The sequence below is a fragment of the Heterocephalus glaber genome, unplaced genomic scaffold (genome assembly GCF_053883595.1).
Source record: "Heterocephalus glaber isolate CG9 unplaced genomic scaffold, H.glaber_assembly_v1.0 deba00000942, whole genome shotgun sequence".
Lineage (NCBI taxonomy): Eukaryota > Metazoa > Chordata > Mammalia > Rodentia > Bathyergidae > Heterocephalus > Heterocephalus glaber.
The window spans coordinates 5,034,964-5,058,226 of record NW_028258174.1 but is presented as its reverse complement, the minus strand read 5'-3'; the positions used below and the strand labels follow the sequence as shown (position 1 = coordinate 5,058,226).

The following is a 23,263-nucleotide window of genomic DNA, read 5'->3' as shown; positions in this document are numbered from 1 at the left end:
GATTGAAACTTGTGAAGTATCCTGACCTATAAAAAGGACTTGGAAGTTTTGAGGGGGAGTGGACACAAATGAAGGGAGGGCAAGGGGATAAAATTTGTCTTGTTAGGCAGACTCTCCGGTGGTAAAAGATGTCTGGAAATAACTATCTTCCTGATACATAAGCCTTTATTAATGAAAATTTCCTTTATAAATGTAAATTTCTCTCTTCTAAAGAGTTATTTCATACTTTATTTTAGGCAGTGTGAGGGAGGTGAAGAGTTTTTTGGGGGGGAGGTGTTGGCTGATTCTAAATTTCTTTTAGCTCAAAGTCATCAATGTGTGAGAGGGGCTTTTTTTTTTTTTTTTGGTACGGGGATCGAACTCGGATGAGAGGGGTATATTTTAGCGTGGCACATTCTGGTTTCCTACAGTCGTATTTTGGGGTGGTGTCCTGAGCCCCAACACCATAATGAATCAATATTCATTTCAACTATGGGGACTTTCTTCAACATTCTAGGAGATCCTCACCATTATGAATACTGGAAAAAACCTTCACAATACAACCAATATGATTTTTTTTAAACGTTGCATTTTCAGGCCCTTTAATTTTCCTCAGACAGATGGCTAAAAAAAAGGGTTGGCTATGGAAACCGCATATGCTAGGAGAAAATCGACTAGAGCGCCAAAAAAAGGATGATTGGTTGCTGGGGCTCTGAAGTTACATGTTCGCCTCAGAACAACGCCAAGAGAACTAGGAAACCGCTGAATGTTCAGGTTTTGAAATATGGTTTTTTGCATCGTAAAGAAAAAAGATTAACCTATCAGGAAGAACCGAGAACATTCAATTACCAATCAAGAGCGGGAACGCAGCCAAAGCCTGGGGAAACCCACGCACCAAAGTGGACGTCACTCTTCAGGTTCCGCCAATGAGCGGCGAGGCGGTGGGAGGGGGCGATGGGCGGACCAATTGCCGTAGAAAACAAACAAAATGCAGTACTACAATTTCAACCACAATCCTCGCTTCCTAAGTCTCAGAAACAAACTCCTGGGCAAGGCGATTATTAGCTGCTTTCCATCCTGCTTCTCGTCAAGGGACAGTTAGAGCGGGAGTACCTTCTTCTCAGCAGAGCAAGAGCCTTCTGGTCCCCAGCTCCAACGGGTTCGCAGAAAGCTCTCTGCAACTTTGCGCTCTCCACCTTCACAAGACTCGGGGGCCCAGTGCTGAAGGCGGGGCGGGGCGGGGCGGGGCAGCAGTGCGCATGCGTGCATGCCTTCAGGAGGCGAAGTTGCAGGGGCCCAAGAACACTGGGAGCTGTATTTCCCGGGCGTGGGAAACATCCCTCACTCCTCTGCCTTTTGGACTACATTTCCCAGGATGCCCTGCGACCTCGGGGTAGGCTGGCTGGTTTGTTAATGAGTTCGAGGAAGCCGCGGCGCGGCCCACCAGGTTCCAAAACAAGGAAATGAAGGGGGGAGGCGGGACTGGAGGTGCCTGCGGGAGCCGCCGCCGCCGCCGCCGCCGCGGAGGAGGAGGCGGAGGAGGTGGAGGAGGTGGTTGCCCGGGCCGGCGAGGAGTCCCTTGCTGAAGGCGGACCGCGGAGCAACGGGCGGCACGCGCGCGTCTGAGGCGGCTGTTGGAGAAGTAGAGCGACAGTCACGGGGGGAGGAGGAGGAGGGATTGAGCGGCGGCGGCCCCCGCGTCCCGGTGCTTCTATGGGGGAAGCAGACAATGGATTATGATTTCAAGGCGAAGCTGGCGGCGGAGCGGGAGCGGGTGGAGGATTTGTTTGAGTACGAAGGGTGCAAAGTGGGGCGCGGCACCTACGGGCACGTCTACAAGGCGAGGCGGAAAGATGGGTAAGAGCATGGGCGGGGGGGGGGGGAGTGGGCTCGCGCGGGTCCTCGCCTTTGCTGCGACCGGGTGGGGTGGGTGGGAGCTCGCGGGCCAGGCCAGAGGGGCGAGGCGCGGTGGTCGCGGCCGCGTCCCGCGGCGGACTCTGAGGAACGCTGGCCCGCCTCCTGCGCGGCCCCGTCGCGCTCCCGAACTCCCGCTGCGCAGCCCTGTTGGGGCTGGGACTCCGCTCCCCGGGGCACCTCTGCGTCTCTGGGCCGCCTCTGCGGACCAGGGCTGGAGGAGGAGTTATAGGGTCAGGTCTCCCGGGGGGGTGCCGTGGGCTGGGAGGGCTTGGCTGGTGCATTTCCCGGTCCAGCCCTGGGGAGGTGACGGTCGTCGGGAAACTTCCAATCGGCGCCGCGCTTCACCGGGCGGCCGTTTGAAACCTCGCCCGCGAGCACGTCGGGCGCTGGGGCACCTGATTCCTGGTCGACCCTTGGGTCTTACTCCCGGGTCGTCGCCACCTGGCCACGACCTCCACACTGGGGCCAACCAGCCGGTTGGCGTCGCGGCGCAGTTCTTGCTGTTCCTGGGGCACTCTTGGCTCCTTCCCCACAGTGCCTCACCTGCCTCTGATCTCGCAGTCTTACATTTGGAATTCTGCACCTTCCTCTTCTAGGAAGGGACCTTCTGATAGATGGTGTGTTTTGCAAGCGTTAACTTTCGAGTTCGCCCAGTTCTCTGGTATCCTTTTCCTCCTCTCCCCTTTGGGTATCTAGAGTGTTCTTCTGCCCTCCACTTTTCACCCTCTACCAAATGGCTCTATCAAATGGATGTGGTTTATTGAGGATCCATCCAGATTATCAACTACGGAATACGGAGTGACACAGAACTGGGCCTGAACCCTTGTTTTCCAGGGAGTTGAGAGTGAACGGTGGGACCCCCTTTGGAAGTCATTGTTTTAGCTGGCTTATGTTTTGAGAACGCCTGTCCTTCCTCCTGGAGGGCAGACAGGCAGGACAGGTGGAACCAGCTTCCTGTCTGCGAAGGGTAGGTTGAAACCTATCCTAGTCTCTGTCTCATCCTGGCGGGAATTTCCCTCCCCTAGGGTTTGGGAGCCCAAGTTCTAGTCCTTCTTGGTCAAACTATACAGAAGGGATTTATTTGTATTTTTTAGAATTGTAACACAACACTTTTAAATAAATAAATGGGTTATCAACCACAATGACATTAGTTAAGATTTGAATTGCTCGTTATCTTTTCTGGACTCTTGTAATTTGATATGTTTGGTTCAAGAAGTCTGGACCAAAGTAGGTAGGTGGTGTGCTTACCAATTTCATAAAAGGAGCAACAAAAAGCAACGTCATGAAGTGTTTTATCATGAAGTATTTTTACAAAATACTGTCCAAGTTTTAATTTTTTTTCATGTAATAGCTACCCAGGCCAGTAGTACTCAGTTGTTTCTAGTAACTTTTGCAGTTAATTATGAGGTGTCTTGGATATATATCGTGGAATTTAGAGTACTGAAATTGACTTGGACTTTGTTTTGGAATGTTCACTGTACTTGTTATACTGGTGTGCCTGTGAAACTCTTTATCAGATATATTTCAGGGAAGCTCAGTTCAGTTTTACTGTTTGGATATTGTTTTTACAAAGTAATTCTGAGGTTCTCCCTCCCATATTCGTCATGCAAACTTTATAATGTATTTTATCTAGAATTTTGAAATGTATTTTATTTTTTAAAGTAGCCTTTTAGCAGTCATTTTTTAGGGAAAGTTAAAAATTCTGTTTCTAAATTTCAAGAGGATAGTTTGGACAAAACAAAAAATATAATTTCTTCCTATTTATTAATAATTAATTAATTAATTAATTCTTTGAGACAGGTTCTGTCTCTTTGAGACAGTCTGGCCTTGAATTCACTTTGTAGCCCAGGCTATTCTCAAACTCATGATGATTCTCCTTAGCCTCCTGAGGGCTGGGATTACAGGTGTGCGCCATCATACTTGGCCTATTTATTATTTTTAAATATTCTCCCTCTATTAAAGTTCTTTCTTTGAATACAGTTCCTTCTTGAGTGAAATTTGTTAATTAGAATTAATAAAGGTTCTTTAAGATTTGGTTTTGTATTTTCAAAATAGAGTGCTTAAAAAGAAACTTTTGGAATCTGACAGGGTTAGTTCAAATCACTGTATTACATGTAAGAAAAAACTTAATAAAGGTTTTTTTTTTAAGAGCAGAAAAATTTATTGAAAATAGGAATAGGGAATAAGAATGGAGAATAAGAATAGCTCCTGAGATACAGGAGGGGTCCTGAATAGGTTGCCCTAATGAAGGGTTTTTTTACCCCTTTTGGATCAAGGGTCTGCTTGAAATTTGTGTCTTTACAATAAGCAATCTCTTGTTGGTTGGCAGTGAGATTAGCTTTATGTTCATTGCTAGAGACTTGAAATAACAAATATTTTTTTTTTGTTTTTGTTTCTTGAGACAGGGTCTCGTTATGCAGTTCAAGCTGACCTTGAACTCACTATGTAGCCGAGGCTGGCTTCAAACTTGCAGTGATCCTCCTGAGTGGTGGGATTACAGGCATGTGTCACCATGCCAGGCGCAAGAACAAAAATATTTTTAATGGTGGTTCTAAACTGTGATCCATACATGCATAGAAAAGGATTTTACACTCTGATCATTGTAAATTAGTTTACCTCCACAGGTTTCATTTTGATTAGCTCAGAAAAATGTGTAACACTGTTTTAAGGAGCAAGAGAGAAATCACATGGGTTGGTTAAAGAGAAATGTCTGGGAAATGTAATGTAGTGTATAGTCAAATTGTTCACATCTTTAGAAATACTGGACAGAATAACAAAATATCAATAAAAAAGCCTCTGCTTACACAGTAGTTCAATGCTACAGTTTATAAAATCTTAGCATGCTATTTCCCCTTAATTGGGACTTTAGGTTATAGTATGTTACGTAACTTTATAATAGGCTGGAAATGTAAGGGACTGTATCAGTTTTTCACTTTTTACTTTTCATTTGATATATAAGAACTGTACATATGTGTGGAGTACTGTGAGATGTTTCACTACAGGTAAATGATGTATAAAGTTTGGCAAGATAAACATTTTTTTTTTGGTGCCGGGGACTGAACTCGGGACCTTGCGCTTTCGAGACAGGCAGTGGAACCACTGAGCTAAATCCCCGGCCAGCATATCTTCTCAAATCTTTTCATTTGTGCTGAAAACATTAGAAACCCTTTTTGATAGCTTAATAGAAATATACATGAGAATTATTTATTTATAGGTTACTCTACTGTGCATTAGAACACCAGAACTTATTTCTCTAAAGAGTTTTTCACCTTCAATGAAAATGTCATTTGTTTACCTTTTTGTTTTGGAGGAACTCTGACCCCCTTTAAAAAAAAAAAAGGCTGAACAGTTATTTATTTACTTACTGTTGCTGGGGATTGAATGAACCTAGAGCCTTGTGCATGCTAAGCATGCACTCTATAACTGAACTATACCCCCAGCCCCAAAAGTTATTTTTAAAGAGAATAATATATCTGAACTTTTTAATATGACCAATAATTTGTAAAATAGTTTTTCCTTATTAATAGAAAGCCATACATAATTTATGGTTACAAATTTCAAGTCCTTATTTCTTCAGTTGGAAACATTTTATTTTTATTTTTATTATTTTTTGGGGGAAACATTTTTATTTACTTTCAATTTTGCAGTACTGGAGGTTGAACCAGTATTGCAAAAATGAAAGGCCTAAGGGCCTCAAGCATGCTGCACAAGTGCTATAACACTGAGCTATGTCCCTTGCCCCTTTTAAAATTTTATTTTGAGGCAGGGTCTCCCTAAATTGCCCAAGCTGTCCTCTGACCTGAAACTCTACTGCAGTTGTCTCCCACGCAACTGGTATTACAGGCAGGTGGCCATCACTCCTGACACGTTTTGACTGTTAAAAAGTTTTTTGTCTTTAAGAGGTTCAAACAAAATGACTCCATAGCATAGTACATTATGTCTGAAAACTGTTGTACCTAACAATACTACTGTTCAATTTCGCATACATTTAGTCTCTTGAATTGCTGCAACAAAAGAATCCTTTTTGGGTATGTGTTTTTCAAAGATACTTAGTAATTGAAAGTGAAATGGTTGACAGAGACATCTTACAGTTTCAGTTTTGTCTTAGGGTTTCAGATGAGTAGTTGGTGACTGTGTGTGGGTTTAGTTTTGGTACTGGGGATCAAACTCAGGTCCTTGCGCTTGTGAGGCAGGTGCGGTGCTACTGAGCTGAATCCCCAGCCCTGTGTCTGTTTTAATGTATATCATGAAGTCCTTCACAAATAAATGTACATATATGTTCTTGTGTTGAATTTCTGGAATCTTGACTATTACATGCCTTGGGGGAGATTTTTTTTTTTTTGATAACGGATAATTGGAGTTCTATATGCCTCACTTATGTGTATGCCAAATTCTTTTTCCCTGTTTGGGAAGTTTTCTGCCATTGCTTTTGTGAACAGGTTTTTTTTAATTTTTAATTTTTTTATGTCATTTGCAGTACCCCCTGCTTTTTCATTGACTCTGATCAAGCTTATGTTATTCTTCTTTGCATCATCTTGCAGCTGCTGGATTGATTTCTGGTGGTCCCTTGCTATTTTTAAGAAATCTTTCTTTTCATGATCACCAACCTCAATCCTGCCTTCTATATCTGATATTCTGTCCTCACATTGGATCATTCCACTGCATATACTTTCAGTGGAGTTTTTTTTTTTTTTTTTGGTGCCAGAGATCGAACTCGGGTCCTTGCACTTGTGCAGCAGGTGGTGAAACCACTGAGCTAAATCCCCGGCCCCTGAGTTTTTAATCTCTTGGATATCTGTTTGAATCTGTTTCTTTGATTCCATTTCTTTTCTTTGCTGAGTATTCATAGTTATGTATCCATATGAATACATATGGATAAATAATAGGTAAAATAATATCTGCCTTTTTTTTTTTAGTACTGGGGATCGAACTCGGGTCCTTGCCGCTTGCGCAGCAGGCAGCAGGCGGCGAAACCACTGAGCTAAATCCCCGGCCCAATATCTGCCTTTTTAAATGGATTTTTTTTTTTTTTTTTTTTTTTTTTTTTTTTTTTTTGGTACCGGGGATTGAACTTGGGACCTTGCACTTGCGAGGCAGGCGCTAGAACCACCGAGCTAAATCCCCGGCCCTAAATGGATTTTTTTATAGTTGTTTTGTAATTAGAATAGGTTATTTATGTGCATTTTTATTGGTGACCCCTAGAAGATTAGATCTGTCAGTATAATCATAACATGTTAAAGCTTTCAGAAGTTTTAGATCTAGTTCAACTTCCTCCTATTTTTGGAGGTGGGGGAGGGCAGAGTCTCACTGTGTACTTAAGGCTGGCCTCGAACTCACAGTGATTCTCCTGCTTTGGCCTTCTGATTGCTGAGATTACAGATGTGTGCCACCATACCCAGCTTCAGCTCTCTTCCTATACATGAGAAACCCAGAGATTTTAGAGGTTACAGTATAGTCTCCCAGCAAAGATGAAACCTGTAAAGTAGATCTAACTCTTGAGTTTGTGTTTTCTAATATGTTTCCCTAGATCATATCATGGGAGGAAAATGAAAAAAAAAAAGGCCATGTTTCCATTAATCATGGTAATCTTACTGTGCAAACTTTTTCCATGTGAAAATACATGTATATTAAAAATATGGAAAAAGGAAAATATAGGAGAGACTCCCCCCATCCCTTACATTGAGGATTGAAACCAGGATCTTCTCACAGAATTATATCCCTAGCCCTTTGTAAAAAAATTAAAAAAAAAATTTCACTGAGTTAATAAATTGTCCAGGCTGGGCTTGAACTTGTGATCCTCCTGCTTCACCCTTTCAGGGTGCAGGCATTGCAGGTGAGGGGCTCCATGCTCACCTTAAAAGGGACATTTTAAAAAAGGAAAGCAGGAGGCTGGGGATGTAATGGAGTAGTAGAGTGCTTTCCTAGCAGGCAAGGAAGGCTCTGGATTCAATCAACAGTGAAATAAATAGATGGCATAGGATTGCAGATTCTACTATTTGTAGCTGCTTCTCTTCATCCGCACTGCCAATACTCTTAGCCATTACCTGATTTTTATAGTACAGTACCTGAATTAGCTCTACCTTTAGTTTCTGCTATAAATGGACAGATAGATGGTTAGATCCAAGTTGCTGCTGGTAGCATTTTCCTACAAAATAAAATCATATCTCTTTTTGGGAAACGGTACATTTCTTATGGTTTATAAGATCAGATCCAGTTCCTTAGTTAGGGATCTGAAGACATTAGCATTCATATCTTGAAGTGGATAGCCTTACACTTGGCTACTGATTCCTTCTTGTCTTAGTTACTTTTTTTATTGCTGAGACAAAATACGCCCAAAGTTAAAAGGGGAAGGTTTATTTAGCTCACAGTTTGTAGAGGTTTCAGTCCATAATTGGCTGGCTCCAAGGCAGGGTGGCTTGGCAGAGGGGCAACAGTAACAGTTCATGGCTGGAAAACAGCAAAAGCAACAAGGAAATTTAACAGTGTCGTCCTGCCCCCTTTAGTTTATCCAGACTGTTAGGGTGGGTACCACTCACACCCTTAATCCTGGTGCCCTAGGACCTAGGATTGCACCATAAATCAATCCCAGCATCACACACTCTAGATTCAGCTACCTCTGAAAAAGTCCCATCTATGACTACATGAGGCTTTAGGGGTACATCTAGACACAAGCCATAATACCTCTTTTCCAGTGAGTCCAAGCCATAATATTGAACTGCTCATGTTTTGTAGAATTTACCCAGTTTGTCAAATTTGAGCCCAGACTGGGTGGTTTAGCAATTTAGCAAGAACCTGCCTCAAAATAAAAAATTACAAAAAAGGGTTCAATCCTCAGTACCACACCACCACCACCACCACCACCACTACTACTACTACTCACAACAACAACGAAAGAAAAAAAGAGACCCACAGCAAACAGTATTTTGAGTTGAGTGTGTTAGGGCAGGCCTGTAATACCAGTAATTTGGAGGCTGAGGCAGGAGGATCGTGAATTCAAGGCTACAGAGTGAGACCCTGTCTCAAAAAACAAAATGAAAAATTAAAAAAGCAATATTTTCAGTAATTACTTTGGAAAGCTTGAAAGAGATAGGTAGTTACTGGTAGATGTAAATACCGTATTTGTGTAACACTGAGTCTAGTATATTTTTTCTAAGAAATTATGTGTTGCTTTGCAGGATAGTTTCTTTTAATAGATACTGATAAGGAAAATAGGTAGATTATTTTGAAATATTAAGCATTTTTTTTCCCACTTAGGCTAGCACTTTTAGAATTGCCAGACTATAGCAATGATTTTTTTTTTTTTTTTTTTTTTTTTGAGGCAGGTTCTCACTATGTAGTTCAGGCTGGGCTTAAACTCACTAGTAGTCTAGGCTGGACTCAAACTCGCCACAGTCCTACTACCTTAGTCTCCTGAGTTGCTGGGATTACAGATGTGCATCACCTTGCCTGCTTGTAACAATCAATTTTCTTTGCTTTTAATAGCTATTTTGCAGAAATTGCTAAAAATGTCAGCATTTAAATATACTTTAGGAAATTTTGGTATTTTGGATTTATGGTAAAAAAGAAGTGAATTAATTTTTTTTCCTGATGCTGGGGATTGAACCCAGGGCCTTCATACTGAGCTACATCCCTAGATAGTCTTTTTTTTGTTTCTATTTTGAGACAGAGTCTCATTAAGTTGCCCAGGCTGGGCTCATACATGTAATTCTCCTGCCTCAGCCTTCCAGAGTGCTGGGATTACAGATATGGACCTGTAATAAGCCCCGGTAATAATTACTTACAGTATCTTAGCACTTAGTAAATCGGCATTGGTTTATTTTAGTTTTGTCATTTTTGTAATGCAGGCTTTTCAAAACTTTATTTTTGCTGGGGATTTAGCTCAGTGATTTTGGCGCCTGCTGCGCAAGTGCAAGGACCCAAGTTCTATCCCCGGCACCAAAAAAAAAAACAAAACAAAACACTTTATTTTTGAGGCCTAAGGAAAATATTTTAAAAATTACATTTCATAGTTAGAAGTGGTAGTCAGCCAACTTTCTGTAAAGAAGAAGATGGTTAAAAGATTATTTTTAACCTTAAATGAGGATCATTACATATCTTATGTATAGAAATGCTTTGTTCCTCTTAATAGTTTTATTGGCTTATATAATTTATTTAATCATCTTGCTTGATGGGCATTTAGACTTTTTCTAGCTTTGCTAGTACTAACACTGCAATAAGTATCTTATTAAGTGCAGTATTTCATGCACGTTAATATAGTGTACTGGCCGTGGTGGTGGTGCACACCTGTAATCCCAGCACTTGGGAGGCTGAGACAGGAGGATTGCCAGGAGTTTGAGGGCAGGCTGGGCTACATAATGAGACCTTGTCTTAAAAAACAAAAACAGAAAACAAAGCAAAAACTAATTTAAATCTTTAGAAACTTTACTCTTGAAGTAATGCCTAAAATTATTTTCTGATGTGCTATGCCAGATGTAAATCTCTAAAGACTGGAGATGAATAAGGAAAAATAGTGTTAAGACTTTAAAGATAATTAGTATATAAAGATGAGTTATAAATTGTTTATTAGAGGAAGTGCAAGTTATTTTCCCTCCTGCTTAAGCAGGATATACTGTGGATGTCAGTGTTGGACTAGGTTTTTTCACTTTTGTGTAATATATTTTTGATATACTAGATAAATAAGTTTATGTGATAGTAAATTGTGAGTTTGCTTTGGAAAAATGCTCACGTAGTACAGTGAGGGTTATATTGAAATCTGTATGAAGATTTTAAGACAATATAATACAATTTGAAATGTTTTTGTTTAGCTTAGAATATTTTTGGATTTAAAGGTAACTAATTTTTTTTGTTGTAATGTATTTTAAAGTATAAACTGTTATCTTGTAATATGTTACTATATAACATTAGTGCTACTTTTGGAATCCAAAGGGATAAGACACAATTTTTTAGAGAATATTTTAATATTCCAATAACTAACATGACCATTTCTTAAAAATGGGGTTTTAGATTTAGAAGCATAACATGGTAGCTTGCAAAGCTGTTTAAAGATTTTTGTCCAGTTATAAATAGCTGATAGTCTAACAACTTCCTGTAATAGCTGTTTTGAGTATTCACTATGCAGGCTGAGTCTCAAGAGAGATGACAGGATGTAATTCAGGGTCCAAGTGTGCAGCAGTTTTTTTAATTGAGGTTTTGAGGGCTTATCTACAAGTGAATAAATGGATCAAAGAGAAATAAAAACCTTTAAAGCCTTCAAGTAATTGGTGTCCATATAAAATACCTTGAATAAAAAAAATCTTTAATTTCAAATGTAAAAAGTCAGTTTTTTGTGTGTGGTAGTGGGGAAAATATAGTAAGTCTTGCTAAAGGAAAAACACACTCTCCTAACAAGCTTTAAACCTGTTTTGTATTTTCTGTTTAAAAACACACCTTTAGGGCTGGGGGTATAATTCAGTGGTTTGACTGGTGTGCATGAGGCCCTGGGTTCAATCCGCTTGTACATCCCCCCCCCCAAAATTTATGGTAAATGCTATCAAGTTCACATAAAATATGCTAAAGTTTGTATAAGTAACTATAAGTATAATCTCATTGGATTCATTTTGCAATGTAGGATTGCATAAAACTTTTCAAAAGAAAGGAAAGTTAAATTTAAAAAATTAAAACTAGAATAATGGGGAGTACTTAGTGTTTAAGTCACTTAAAGAATACAGTTAAAACACCACAAGATGTAGGTTAGTGGTAGAAAGCTTACCTAGCAAAGCTTGAGGTCCTGGCTTCAATCCTCAGAACTGCAAAGGAAAAAAAATTCACACCACAAAAGAGGAAGGGAAAAAATATACTAACATGAAAAGCAACATTTTGAGTCTGTGTCTCAGAATGCTTGGCACCTTTACAGGTGAGCTTGTTTGATAGTCATTATGAACATAACTTTCCTACAGGACTAATCCACCTGGAAGATAAGTTTTCTAGCAACAGTGAACTTTTAAATGTAAAGTTTAAATGTAAGTATCTGCAAATAACTGCTAAACAGTTTGTCACACTGGACCTAATCACATTTTGGTTACTGAGATCATCCATAACAAAGCCTCGTTGAAATGTTTTTTGTTTTTTACAGTGCTGTGCATTAGGGTCTCTCACACATGCTAGTCAAATGCAGTAACACCTAGTTACATCTCAGTTTCAACTTCTAAAAAAATTTATACTTTTTATTAGTACACGTTTGTAGTATGTAATGATTACATTCATCATGGGGAGTTGGTATGTTTACATGACACATCTTAATTCTGTTTATTTGCCATTACCTCTTCTCCCCATCCTGCAATCTTTTGGTCCTCTTCCCATTTCAAAAGATCTACTTCCGTATTTCCTATTATCTTTTATTTTGCTCTTTAAATTGTTTATACTTTGGGTTTCTCATATCAGAAAAACTATGCTGTATTTAAGTTTGTGTGTCTGATTCACATCACTTAACATGGTCTCAAGGTACATCCATTTTCCTACAAATGACAACTTTATCCTTTATGGCAGAATAGTACTCCAGTGTGTATAAATACCACATTTTCTTAACCCATGGACATGTAGGCTGCTTCCAAGATTTAGCTATTCTCAATTGTGCTGCTATAAATGAGTATGCATGTATCACTTTAATATGATGTTTTAAATTATTTGGGGAAGATACATGGAGGAATAGCTGGGTGGAATGGGATTTTTAGTTTTAGCTTTTGGAGGAATCTATACTGATTTCTAGAGTGGTTGTACTAGTTTGCATTACCACCAATAGTGTAGAAGGGTTCCTTTTTCCCTTGCAGCCTCACCAGCATTTGTTATTGTTTGATTTCTTGATGATAGCCATTCTTTTGGTTTAAGATAGAATCTCAGTGTTGTTTTAATTTGCATTTCCCTCATGGCCAAAGATGTTGAACATTTTTTTCGTGTGTTTATTGACCATTTAGTTGTCTAGTTTTTGATAGGGTACTGATATTTTATTTTGGGAGGGTCTAATTTCTTTTTAGTTTTTAAAATACATTTTATTTTATTTATTTATTTATTTTTGGTACTGGCGATCGAACTTGGGACCTTGTGCTTGCAAGGCAGACTCTGGAACCCTGAGCTAAATCCCCTGTCCTAAAATATATTTTAGATATTAGTTCTCTGTCCAAGGTATAGCCAGCAAAATTTTTTCCCATTCTTTATTGTTTCTTTACTCTGTTGATTGATTCCTTTGCTGTACAGAAGGTTTTAAATTTGATATAAACATATCTCTTGCTTCTTGGTGTTACTTCTTGTGCAATTGGGGTTTAGCTCAGAAAGTCTTTGCCTATGCTTATGTCTTCAACAGTTTTCCCTAATTTATCTTCCAGCAGATTGTTTCTGTTTTAATAGTTAGATCTTTGACCCATTTTGATTTTATTTTAGTACATGGTGAGAGATTTGGGTCTAGATTCAATCTTCTGCGTGTGTATAGCCAGTTTTCCCTGCACCATTTGTTAAAAAGGCTATCTTTTCTCCAGTGTATATTTTTGGCTCCTCAAAGATCGGATTGCTGAATGTACCTGGTGTACAGCTTTTTAAAAAATATATAGTACAAGGAGTGCACTCTAAGATAATGATACTGTAAATAAACTAGTAACAATTGTTATCAAGTATTATGTATTGTACATAACTGTGTATGCTATACTTTTGTATGACTCAGCACAGTTTGTATACATCCATGTATGAATCCATCTGTGCATCCATGCATTTCATCTCTTTCATTTTTCTAGTTATCCATTAATTTTTTTACTATTTATCATTTGATTTTTTTTTTTAATGAACCAAGTATTGTGCCAGAGATAATGAGGGTATAAGAACAAATGAGATGTGTGGAGTGTGGTAGCACATGACTGTAATTCCAGCACTCAAGAGGCTGAGGCAGGAGGATATATATTTATTTTACTATGTGTGTATTTCCTACTTTAAACAAATGATAAAACATTTAAAAAGTAAAATATGTGTTGTTGGTGCAGTGACACTTGCCTGTAATCCTCAATTACTTGGGAGACCAATGCAGGAGTATTGCAAAATTGAGCCCAGCCCAAGCAACTTAGTGAAGGATGACTATGTCTCAAAATAAAAAAAGAGCTGGGATATAGCTCGGGTTAAGCACCCTGGGTTCAATCCCCAGTTACCCCCCAAAAGTAACACACATACAAGTTTTATTATTATTATTATTATTATTTTATTTTATTTTATTTTGGTACTGGGGATCGAACTCAGGACCTTGTGCTTGTGAGGCTTGTGCTTAGCACCACTGAGCTAAATCCCCAGCCCTAGTAAGTTTTATTACTGAAGAAAAAGTTTTAAGTAGGCATACTTGTGGCCCCAACTACTTGGGATGCTGAGGTACGAGAATCACTGGAGCCTAGAGCCAAACAAATTTAAAACAAAAAAGAACGCAGTTTTAATTTTCTTATTTTAAAAACCAGTGTGTTACAAAAATCCTCAATTTGTTTTCATTAAAGAAAATCATTAATTATAGAAGGATAAAGAAGAAAATATAAACCACTTACTGGAGATGATCATTGATAACATTTTCATATATTTTTCTCATGGTATTTTTAAGGTATTGTGTATTATAATTTTTTTTTTTTTTTTTTTGTACCAGGGATCAAACTCAGGAGCTTGCATTTGGGAGGCAGGCACGGTGCCACTGAGATAAATCCCTGGCATATAATGTTTTTAATTGATTTAAAATTCACGTAACATAAAATTCACTATTTTCTTTTCTTTTTTTTTTTTTTTTGGTACCGGAGATTGAACTCGGGCCCTTGCGCTTGTACAGCAGGCGGCCAAACCACTGAGCTAAATCCCCAGCCCCAAATTCACCATTTTCAGTGTATATTTGTCAGCCATGGTGGTCCTTCCCTCTAGTCCCAGCTTCTGGGGAGGCTGAGGTGGAAGGATTGCAGAAGTCCAGGATTTCATGGCCAGTGTGGACAACACAGCAAAATCATATCCCCAAAAAACCCAAAACAGAACAATTCTTGGATAAGTTTTTTATTTTGTTTTGTTTTTGAGACAGGATCTCACTGTGTATTCCAGAATGGTCTTGGCCTCACTGTAGCCCATGCTGGCCACAAACTCATGGCAATTCTCCTGTCTCAGTCTCCTGAGTGCTGGGATTACAGGCATGTGCCACAATGCCTAGCTTGGATAAGCATCTTAAAAAAAGAAAAATGTGTCATTAGTGGTTTTCAGTGCATTCACATTATTATGTATCTGTTGCTACTACTTAGTCCCAGAACATTTTATTATCTCCCAAAGAAGCCCCATACCTATGGATTCTTTCTTTAGTCTCACCCTCCTCTAGGTTCTGGTGACCAGTATCTACTTTATGTTTCTGTATTGGTATTTCTGTTTCTCTTTTCTGGGTACAGTATGTTGTATTAGTGGAATCATACACTATGTGGTCTTTTGTGACTACTTATTTCACTCAGCATAACGTTCTCAAGGCTCATGCATATTGTGGTGTATATCAGTATTTCATTACTCTTTTGGCTGAATAATGTTCCATTGTATGGATGTACCACATTTTGTTTACTCACCCATTAACGAACATTTGGTTTTTTGAGACAGGGTCTCACTGGCCTCGAACTCACAGCGATTCTCCTGTCTCAGCCTCCCAAGTGCTGGGATTACAGGCATGCACCGCCATGCCCGGCTTAATGAACATTCACATTCTTCCACTTTTGGGCTGTTGTAAGACTCCAGTTAACATGTGTGAACATGTCTTTGTTTGAATATATATTTTCATGGGTTTTGAATATGTACCTAGGAACTGTACTTGCTGAATCATATGCTAATTTCATACTTAAATATTTGAAGAACAGACAAAATATTTCCCAAAGTGGCTGCTGTATTTTACATTCCTACCTACACAGTGTATGGGCATTATGGATACAGTAGATTTTTGACAGAAACTCAGAATTAGATTGTGCTACTTTTTGATACTGTCATGTTTTTGGAAACCTAGATGTTTGAGGTTGCTGTAATAAAATCTAAGTACCATGCAAAAAAATTAATGTGGGACAGGAAATGTCAGTGGCAATGTTTAATTTGATCCAAAGATTTTAGAAATTATTCATTGTTCAGTGGTGCACACATTTTGTTAAGTAATTAGGTTTATTTAAGAGTGAAACAAAAAATGCTGTTTTTCTCATTTGGGCTTAGTGGTGGTGCACACCTGTAATCCCAGAACTCTGGAAGGCTAAGCCAGGGGAACCACCAGGTTTGAGCCCAAGCTGAGCAGTTGTTCAGCCACTTAGACTCCTTTGCAAAAAGGGATTGGGGAGGGAGCTGGGGATGTAGCCCAGAGCAGTGGTCCTGAGTTCAATCCCAGTACCACAAACACCTATTTCTTATTTTAATTTGTATGTATTTTATTTTTAAGTGATTATGTGTTGCTTGAACAGAAATTCTTTTTAAGTTGCCTCACTTAATGAGTGAACCTTTTTTTGACCTAGAGTGCTGTGAACAAATTACTAAAATCCTAAGGGTGTACTGTAAATGAGTTTGGGATCCTTTAACTTTAGATACGATCAGTGTTTATCCACATTATGAAATTTGGCTGTTGTGACTAAGGCTCCAGTGAACATGAGTGGACATGTTTTGTTTAAATATTATGTTTGCATAGGTTTTGAATATATACCTAGGAATATGAAAAACTCGATATTCAAGGGTTGTCTATATTCTGTCATAGATATATATGTGTAGTACTTAACTTTTTCTACTTGTTTGAATGTTTAAGACTTTTACCCCGAAGGGCCGGGGATTTAGCTCAGTGGTTCTGCCGCCTGCCTTGCAAGCGCCAGGTCCAGAGTTCGATACCTGGTACCAAAAAAAAAAAAAGACTTTTACCCCGAGTTTTTTGATTATATTTAACAATAAAGGTGTTCTTCTCTAGATATTGGTCCATATATCTGATACTTTTCTTGGAATTGTGTGCGTGCGCATATGTGTTACTAGGATTGAACCCAGGGCCTTTGCACTAAGCTACATCCCCAGGCCTGTATTTATTTTTTATTTTGAGATGGCCTTACTAAGTCGTTAAATTGCTTAGGCTAAGCTTGAATTTGTGATGCCTCAAATACGCAGAGTGCTGGGATTACAGATACTATGTGCAACCATAGCTAGCTTTATAATAGAGTCTTATAGGTTGATTTACCACAACAGAAGGTAGTATCTGTTTTTGTTTGTGATGCTGAGGATTGAACCTGAGGCTTCACAGGTGGTGTGCAAGCACTCTACCACTGAGATACATCCCTGGACCAGGTACTATTATATATTTCCTCATTGCACAGAAAGTGTCATACAGCACCACTGAAAACATATAAAAGTCTCATTCTTTTTTTTAAATTTAATTTTATTGATACATTTTAGGTATATAGTATAATGACATTCATCATGGGAAATTTGCAGCTTTACATAATCTCTCTTGGTTCTTATTGTTTCCCCCTTCCCCTGCCCTCTCTTCAAGCCCTCCATCCCTCCCTATTTATAAAGACTTTGTTTCCAGTTTTTCATTTTCTCATATTAATTCCATTCCCTTATTTCCTTTTCCCTACCCATCCCACTTCCCCTTTGCCCCTTTTCTTCCTGTTTCAAATTATCTGTTATAACATTTAGTCCTTATTTACACTTTCATTTTTTCACAGTGTAGAAACTGTTTAGTATTTACACATGTGGGTCCTATTTATTTCACTTAAGAGTATTGCCTCAATGTGCATCCATTTAGCTATAAATATCTCCAATTTTTCCTTTTTTAGGGCTGAGTAGTGCTCCATTTTGTAAAAAACCCACATTTTCTTTGTGCAGTCTCCAGTTGATGAGCATTTGGGCTACTTCCAAGTTTTAGCTATTGCAAACTGTGGTGCTGTGAACATGGGTGCACATATATCACTGTGGTATGATTCTTTTAATTCTTTGGGGAAGATACCCAGCAGGGGGATAGCTGGGTCAAATGGGACTTCCAGTCCTAGTTCTTTGAAGTATCTCCATACTGATTTCCACAGTGGTTGCACCAGTCGACACTCCCACCAGCAGTGGAGCAGGGTTCCTCTTTCCCCACAGCCCAGCCAGCATTTGTTGTTGGTTGATTTCATGATAACAGCCATTCTTTCTGGAGTGAAGTGGAATCTCAGCATTGTTTTCATTTGCATCTCTGGAATGACCAGTGAGTGATGTTGAGCATTTTTTCATATGTTTCTTTGCCATTTCTACTTCTTTGTCTGAGAAATGTCTGTTCATTTCAGATGCCCATTTTTGCATTGGGTCTTTAAATTTGGGAGGTCTGATTTTTTAAGTTCTTCATAGATTCGAGATAGTAGTCCTTTGTCTGAGGAACAGCAGGTGAAAAATTTTTCCCACATTGTGGGTTGTCTCTTCACACTGTTGATGGTTTCTCTTGCTGTGCAGAAGCTGTTTAGTAAGAAGAGATCCCGCTTGTTGATTGTTTGTGCTAGTTCACAGGCAACTGAGGTTTTGTTCATAAAATCTTTTCCTACACCAATGTCTTCAAGAGTTCTACCTAACCTCTGTTCCACCCGGTTCAGCGTTTCTGTTTTAATATTTAGATCTTTAATCCATTTCAATCTTAGTTTATTGCATGGTTGGAGATACAGGTCTAGTTTTAATCTTTGCCAAGTTGAAACCCAATTTTCCAGCACCATTTATTAAAGAGGCTATCTTTCCTCCAGTGAGGGTGTTTGGCACCTTTGTCAAAGAGGAGGTGGCTGAGAGTGTCTGGAGTTGTTTCTGCATCTTCTAATCTGTTCCACTGGTCCTCAAATCTGTTTCTTTGCCAGTACCATGCTGTTTTTTATCACGGTGGCTTTGTACTATAGTTTCAAGTTGGGGGTTGTGATACCTCCTGCCATGTCTCTGTTGCCTAGAATTGCTTTTGCTATTCTGGATCTCTTCTTGTTCCAAATGAATTTTTGGATTGTTTTCTCAAGGTCTGTGAAGTATGCTGCTAGAATTTCAATTGGGATTGCATTGACTCTATATAGCAGTTTTGGAAGTATGGCCATTTTCACGATGTTGATTCTTTCTCCCCAGGAGCAAGGGATGTCTTTCCATTTTCTGATATCATCTTCAATCTCTCTTTTCAGAGTGCTATAGTTTTCAGAGAAGAGGTCTTTGATTTCTTTTGTTAGGTTGATTCCTAGGTATTTCAGCCTTTTGGATGCTATTGTGAAAGGAATTATTTGCCCTATTTCTGTCTCAGTGAGTATGTTGTTTGTGTAGAGGAAAACTATTGACTTTCGTATGTTGACCTTGTACCCAGCTACTCTACTGAATTTGGTTATTAAGTCTGGAAGACTTTTGGTGGCGTTCTTGGGGTCTTCTATATAGAGTATCATGTCATCTGCAAATAATGACAATTTGACTTCTTCATTTCCTATCTTTATTCCTTTTACGTCTTTTTTTTGTCTAATTGCTGTGGCTAATGTTTCCAAGACTATTTTGAACAGGAGGTGGTGATAGTGGACATCCTTGTGTTGTTTCTGATTTTAGTGTGAAGGATTTCAGTTTTTGACCATTTAGTATTTTATTGGCTGTTGTTTTTTCATAGATGGCTTTTATCAGATTGATGTAGAGACCATCTATTCCAATTTTTTGTAGGGTTTTTATTGTAAATGCCTGTTGGAATTTGCCAAATGCTTTTTCTGCATCTATTGAGATGATCATATGATTTTTGTCCTTGGCTCTATTGATATAGTGTATTGTATTTATTGATTTGTGTATGTTGAACCTTCCCTGCATCCCTTGGATGAATCCCTCTTGGTCAGGGTGTATGATGTTCTGTATTCTATTTGCCAGTATCTTATTAAGGATTTTTGCATCTGTGTTCATGAGTGAGATTGGCCTATAGTTCTCTTTTTCGGTTGGGCCTTTCTGTGCTTTGGGGATCAAGGTGCTGCTTGCTTCCAGGAATGAATTCAGGAGTATTGCTTCCCTTTCAATTTCATTGAAGAGTTTAAACAGTATAGTGGCAGTAGTTCCTCTTTGAATGTCTTGTAGAATTGAGGAGTGAACCCATCAGGACGTGGGCTTTTCTTAGTTGGTAAGTTTTTAATTACATTTTCAATTTCATTCATTGATATTGGGTTGTTTAGAATTTTTAGGTCTCCTTTGTTCAACTTTGGTAATTCATACGTATCTAGGAATCTGTCCATTTCTTCTGTGTTTTCCATCTTATTGGCGTATAGGTTCTGGAAGTAGGTATTGATGATCCTCTGAATTTCTGCTGGGTCCATTGTAATTTCATCCTTTTCATTCCTAATTGCATGGATTTGGGCTTTTTCTTTCCTTTTTCTGACAAGGTTGGCTAAGGGTTTGTCAATTTTCTTTATTCATTTGAAGAACCAACTCTTGGCTTCATTGATTTTTTTTCTTTGTATTGTTGTCTTAGTCTCCATTGCATTGATTTCTGCTCTGATCTTTATAATTTCCTCCCTTGTATGAACTTTGGGTTTGTCCTACTCTTCTTTTCCTAGAAGCTTGAGGTACAGCATCAGGTTGTTTAATCGGGCTTGCTCTGCTTTCCTAATCTTGAGTATTCAGTGCTATGAATTTCCCTCATAGATTCCGATATGTTGTATTGTCATTGTCATTTAATTAAAGGAACTGTCTGATTTCTTCTTTAGTTTCCTCTGTGACCCATTGGTTATTCAGAAGTGTGTTGTTCAGTCTCTATATGTTTATGAAATTCTTGTGGTTTCTTTTGCTAGTAATCTCCAATTTCATCACAAGATGGTCTGATAATATACAGGGGATAACTTCAATTCCTTTGCACTTGCTTAAATATGTTCTGTGAATGAGTATGTGGTCTATTTTGGAGAACAACACAAGTGCAGCTGAAAAGAATGTGTATTCTGATGTTGTGGGTTAGAACACTCTGTAAATATCTGTTAAGTTCATTAGTCTAAGAGTTTGATTGAGTTCTAGTATTTCATTGCTTATATTTTGTCTAGTTGATCTATTTGTGACAGTGGGGTATTGAGGTCCCCCACTACTATTGTAGTAGTGCTTATTTGATTTTCCTTGTCTGTTAGTATTTGTTCTATATAGTTGGCACAGTAGTGTTTGTTGCATATATATTTATGATTGTCATCTCTTCCTCTTGGATTGTTCCCTTTATAAGGATGTAATTGGGGCCAGGGATTTAGCTCAGTGGTTCTGCCACCTGCCTTGCAAGCACAAGGTCCCAAATTCGATCTCCAGTACCAAAAAACAACCCCAAACAAACTAAGGATGTAGTGTCCTTCTTTGTCTTTCTTAATCAGTGTCATTTGAAATCGGCTTGATCTGCGAAGAGTATAGGTAGTCCTGCTTTTTTTGGGTTCCTGTCGCATGTAGTATTGTTTTCCACCCTTTAACTTTCAGTCTATGAGTTTCCTTTTGAATTTAGTATGTTTCTTGTATGCAGCATATTGTTGGATCTTGCTTCTTGACCCATTCTGCCAGTCAATTTCTTTTGATTGGTGAATTGAGACCGTTAACGTTGATGGTTATAAGTGATACATGTTGACTTATCATTGCCATGCCTTTTTCGTTTTGTTGGATTCTCCCCCTTTATGTTTAATTTCTTGTCGTGTCCAATGGATTCATTCTGCTGGGCTTCCTGTGGTTGTAATCCTCATTGTCTTTTCCTAGGATATTGTCTAAAATTTTTTGGAGTGCTGGTTTGGTATTCATGAAGTTCCAAGGGGCTCTTTGTCATGAAAGTATCTTATTTCTCCATCAATTTTGAAAGAAAGTTTTGCAGGGTACATCAGTCTGGGTTGGAGGCTGTTTTCTTTTAGGGCTTGGAATACATCACTCTAAGCTCTTCTTGCCTGGAGGGTTTGCATTGAGAAGTCTGCTGTGATTCTGATGGGCTTTCCTTTGTATGTGATTTGTTTCTTTTCTCTAACTGGTTGTAGAATTTTGTTGTTCTGTTGGGTTTCTGGAATCTTAACTATTATATGCCTATGTGAAGTTTTTTTTTTTTTTTTTGATCACAGCTGCTTGGATTCCTGTATGCCTCACTTATCTGTATGTCAAGCTCTTTCGCCCTGCTTGGGAAGTTTTCTGCCTTCAATTCTGTGAACAGTTTTTTTATGTTGTCTGCACTCTCTCCTGTTTCTTCATTGACTCTGATCAGTCTTATGATATTCTTCTTTGCTGTGTATAGCAGCTACTGGATTGATTTCTTGTGGTCCCTTACAATTTTATTTTTTTCATTTTTTTTTTTTGTAGCAGGGATCGAACTCAGGTCCTTGTGTTTGCGAGGCAGGCAGTGGAACCACTGAGCTAAATCCCTGGCCCTCAAAATTTTAAAGAAATTTTTCTTTTCCTGGCCACTAATTGCGATGTTATCTTCTATATATGAAATTCTGTCCTCACCTTGGCTCATTCTGCTGCATGAAATTTCACCTTTTTTTTTTTTTTGTCCTGGGGATTGAACCCATGTCCTTGAGCTTGTAGGGCAGGCAGAGGAACCACTCAGCTAAATCCCCGGCCTTGCATAAACTTTCAGTGGAGTTTTTCATATCCTGGAAATCTGTTTGCATCTTTTTTTTTGGTACTGGGGATCGAACTCGGGGCATTGTGCTTGCAAGGCAGGCGACAGAACCACTGCGCTAAATCCCCAGGCCCCTGTTTGCATCTGTTTTATGAATTCCATTTGTTTCCTATGTTGGGATTCCATCATGTTCCTCAATACCTCTGTTTTTTTATCTGTGTATCTGTGTCCTCTCTAGATTTATTAATCGTGTCTTGCACTATGGGCACAATCTCTGCTGTTATCTGAGAAATTATTTCTGATTTCATGTTTTCCAGATCCACTTTTGTTGCCAGTTCAGGTAGTTCAGATGGTTGAGAATCAAGATTGTTCCTCCATCTTGTTTCCCTTTGGGGTTGCTGTAGGTGATCTTGAAGTCTGATTTTGAGGCTTGTTCGTGTGTTTTCTCATTTCATTGGGGGGGGGTGGTAATGATGGACTGAGGGATGCGTGTTGCTGACACCTATGAGGCTCACCTCCTCAGCACTGGGGGCAGTTGCATGGTGGTCTGGAAGGGTCCTTCTTGATGCTGGGGGCAGCTGTGGTCCTTGGCACTGAAGGGCATGGTACAGGGGCCCGGAATGCTCACCTCCTCGGCCCTGGGGGCTGCTGTGCTCCTCAGTGCTTGGGGCTGTGCTATGGTGGCTTTGATAATTTTGTTTTTTAATAGCCCCAGATTATATAATGTGTTACAGAAAGTTTGAAAATCTTTAGATTTGCTCCTTAACCTGTTGAAATGTCCCTATTCCTGTCCTTCTTTCTCTGTCCTTTTCTTGATTTAGTTTT

The 23,263-nt window shown here is 39.2% G+C and overlaps 1 protein-coding gene across 16 annotated transcripts in view; it reads left to right on the top strand.

Annotated features, from left to right (window-relative positions):
* Positions 1-351: 351 nt before the first annotated feature.
* The window catches only part of Cdk19 (cyclin dependent kinase 19), a 183,978-nt gene continuing 161,066 nt past the window's right edge, over positions 352-23,263 (top strand). For 3 of the 16 annotated variants that reach the window (XM_087208737.1, XM_087208732.1, XM_087208729.1), the window contains exon 1: positions 1,400-1,836. In XM_087208737.1, coding sequence (XP_087064863.1) covers positions 1,709-1,836 — 128 coding nt within the window. In that variant the 5' untranslated portion in view covers positions 1,400-1,708. Of the gene's footprint in view, positions 1,837-23,263 lie in introns of all 16 variants that reach the window. The other 13 variants (XM_021251538.2, XM_087208735.1, XM_087208745.1 and 10 more) reach the window with 10 other exon arrangements.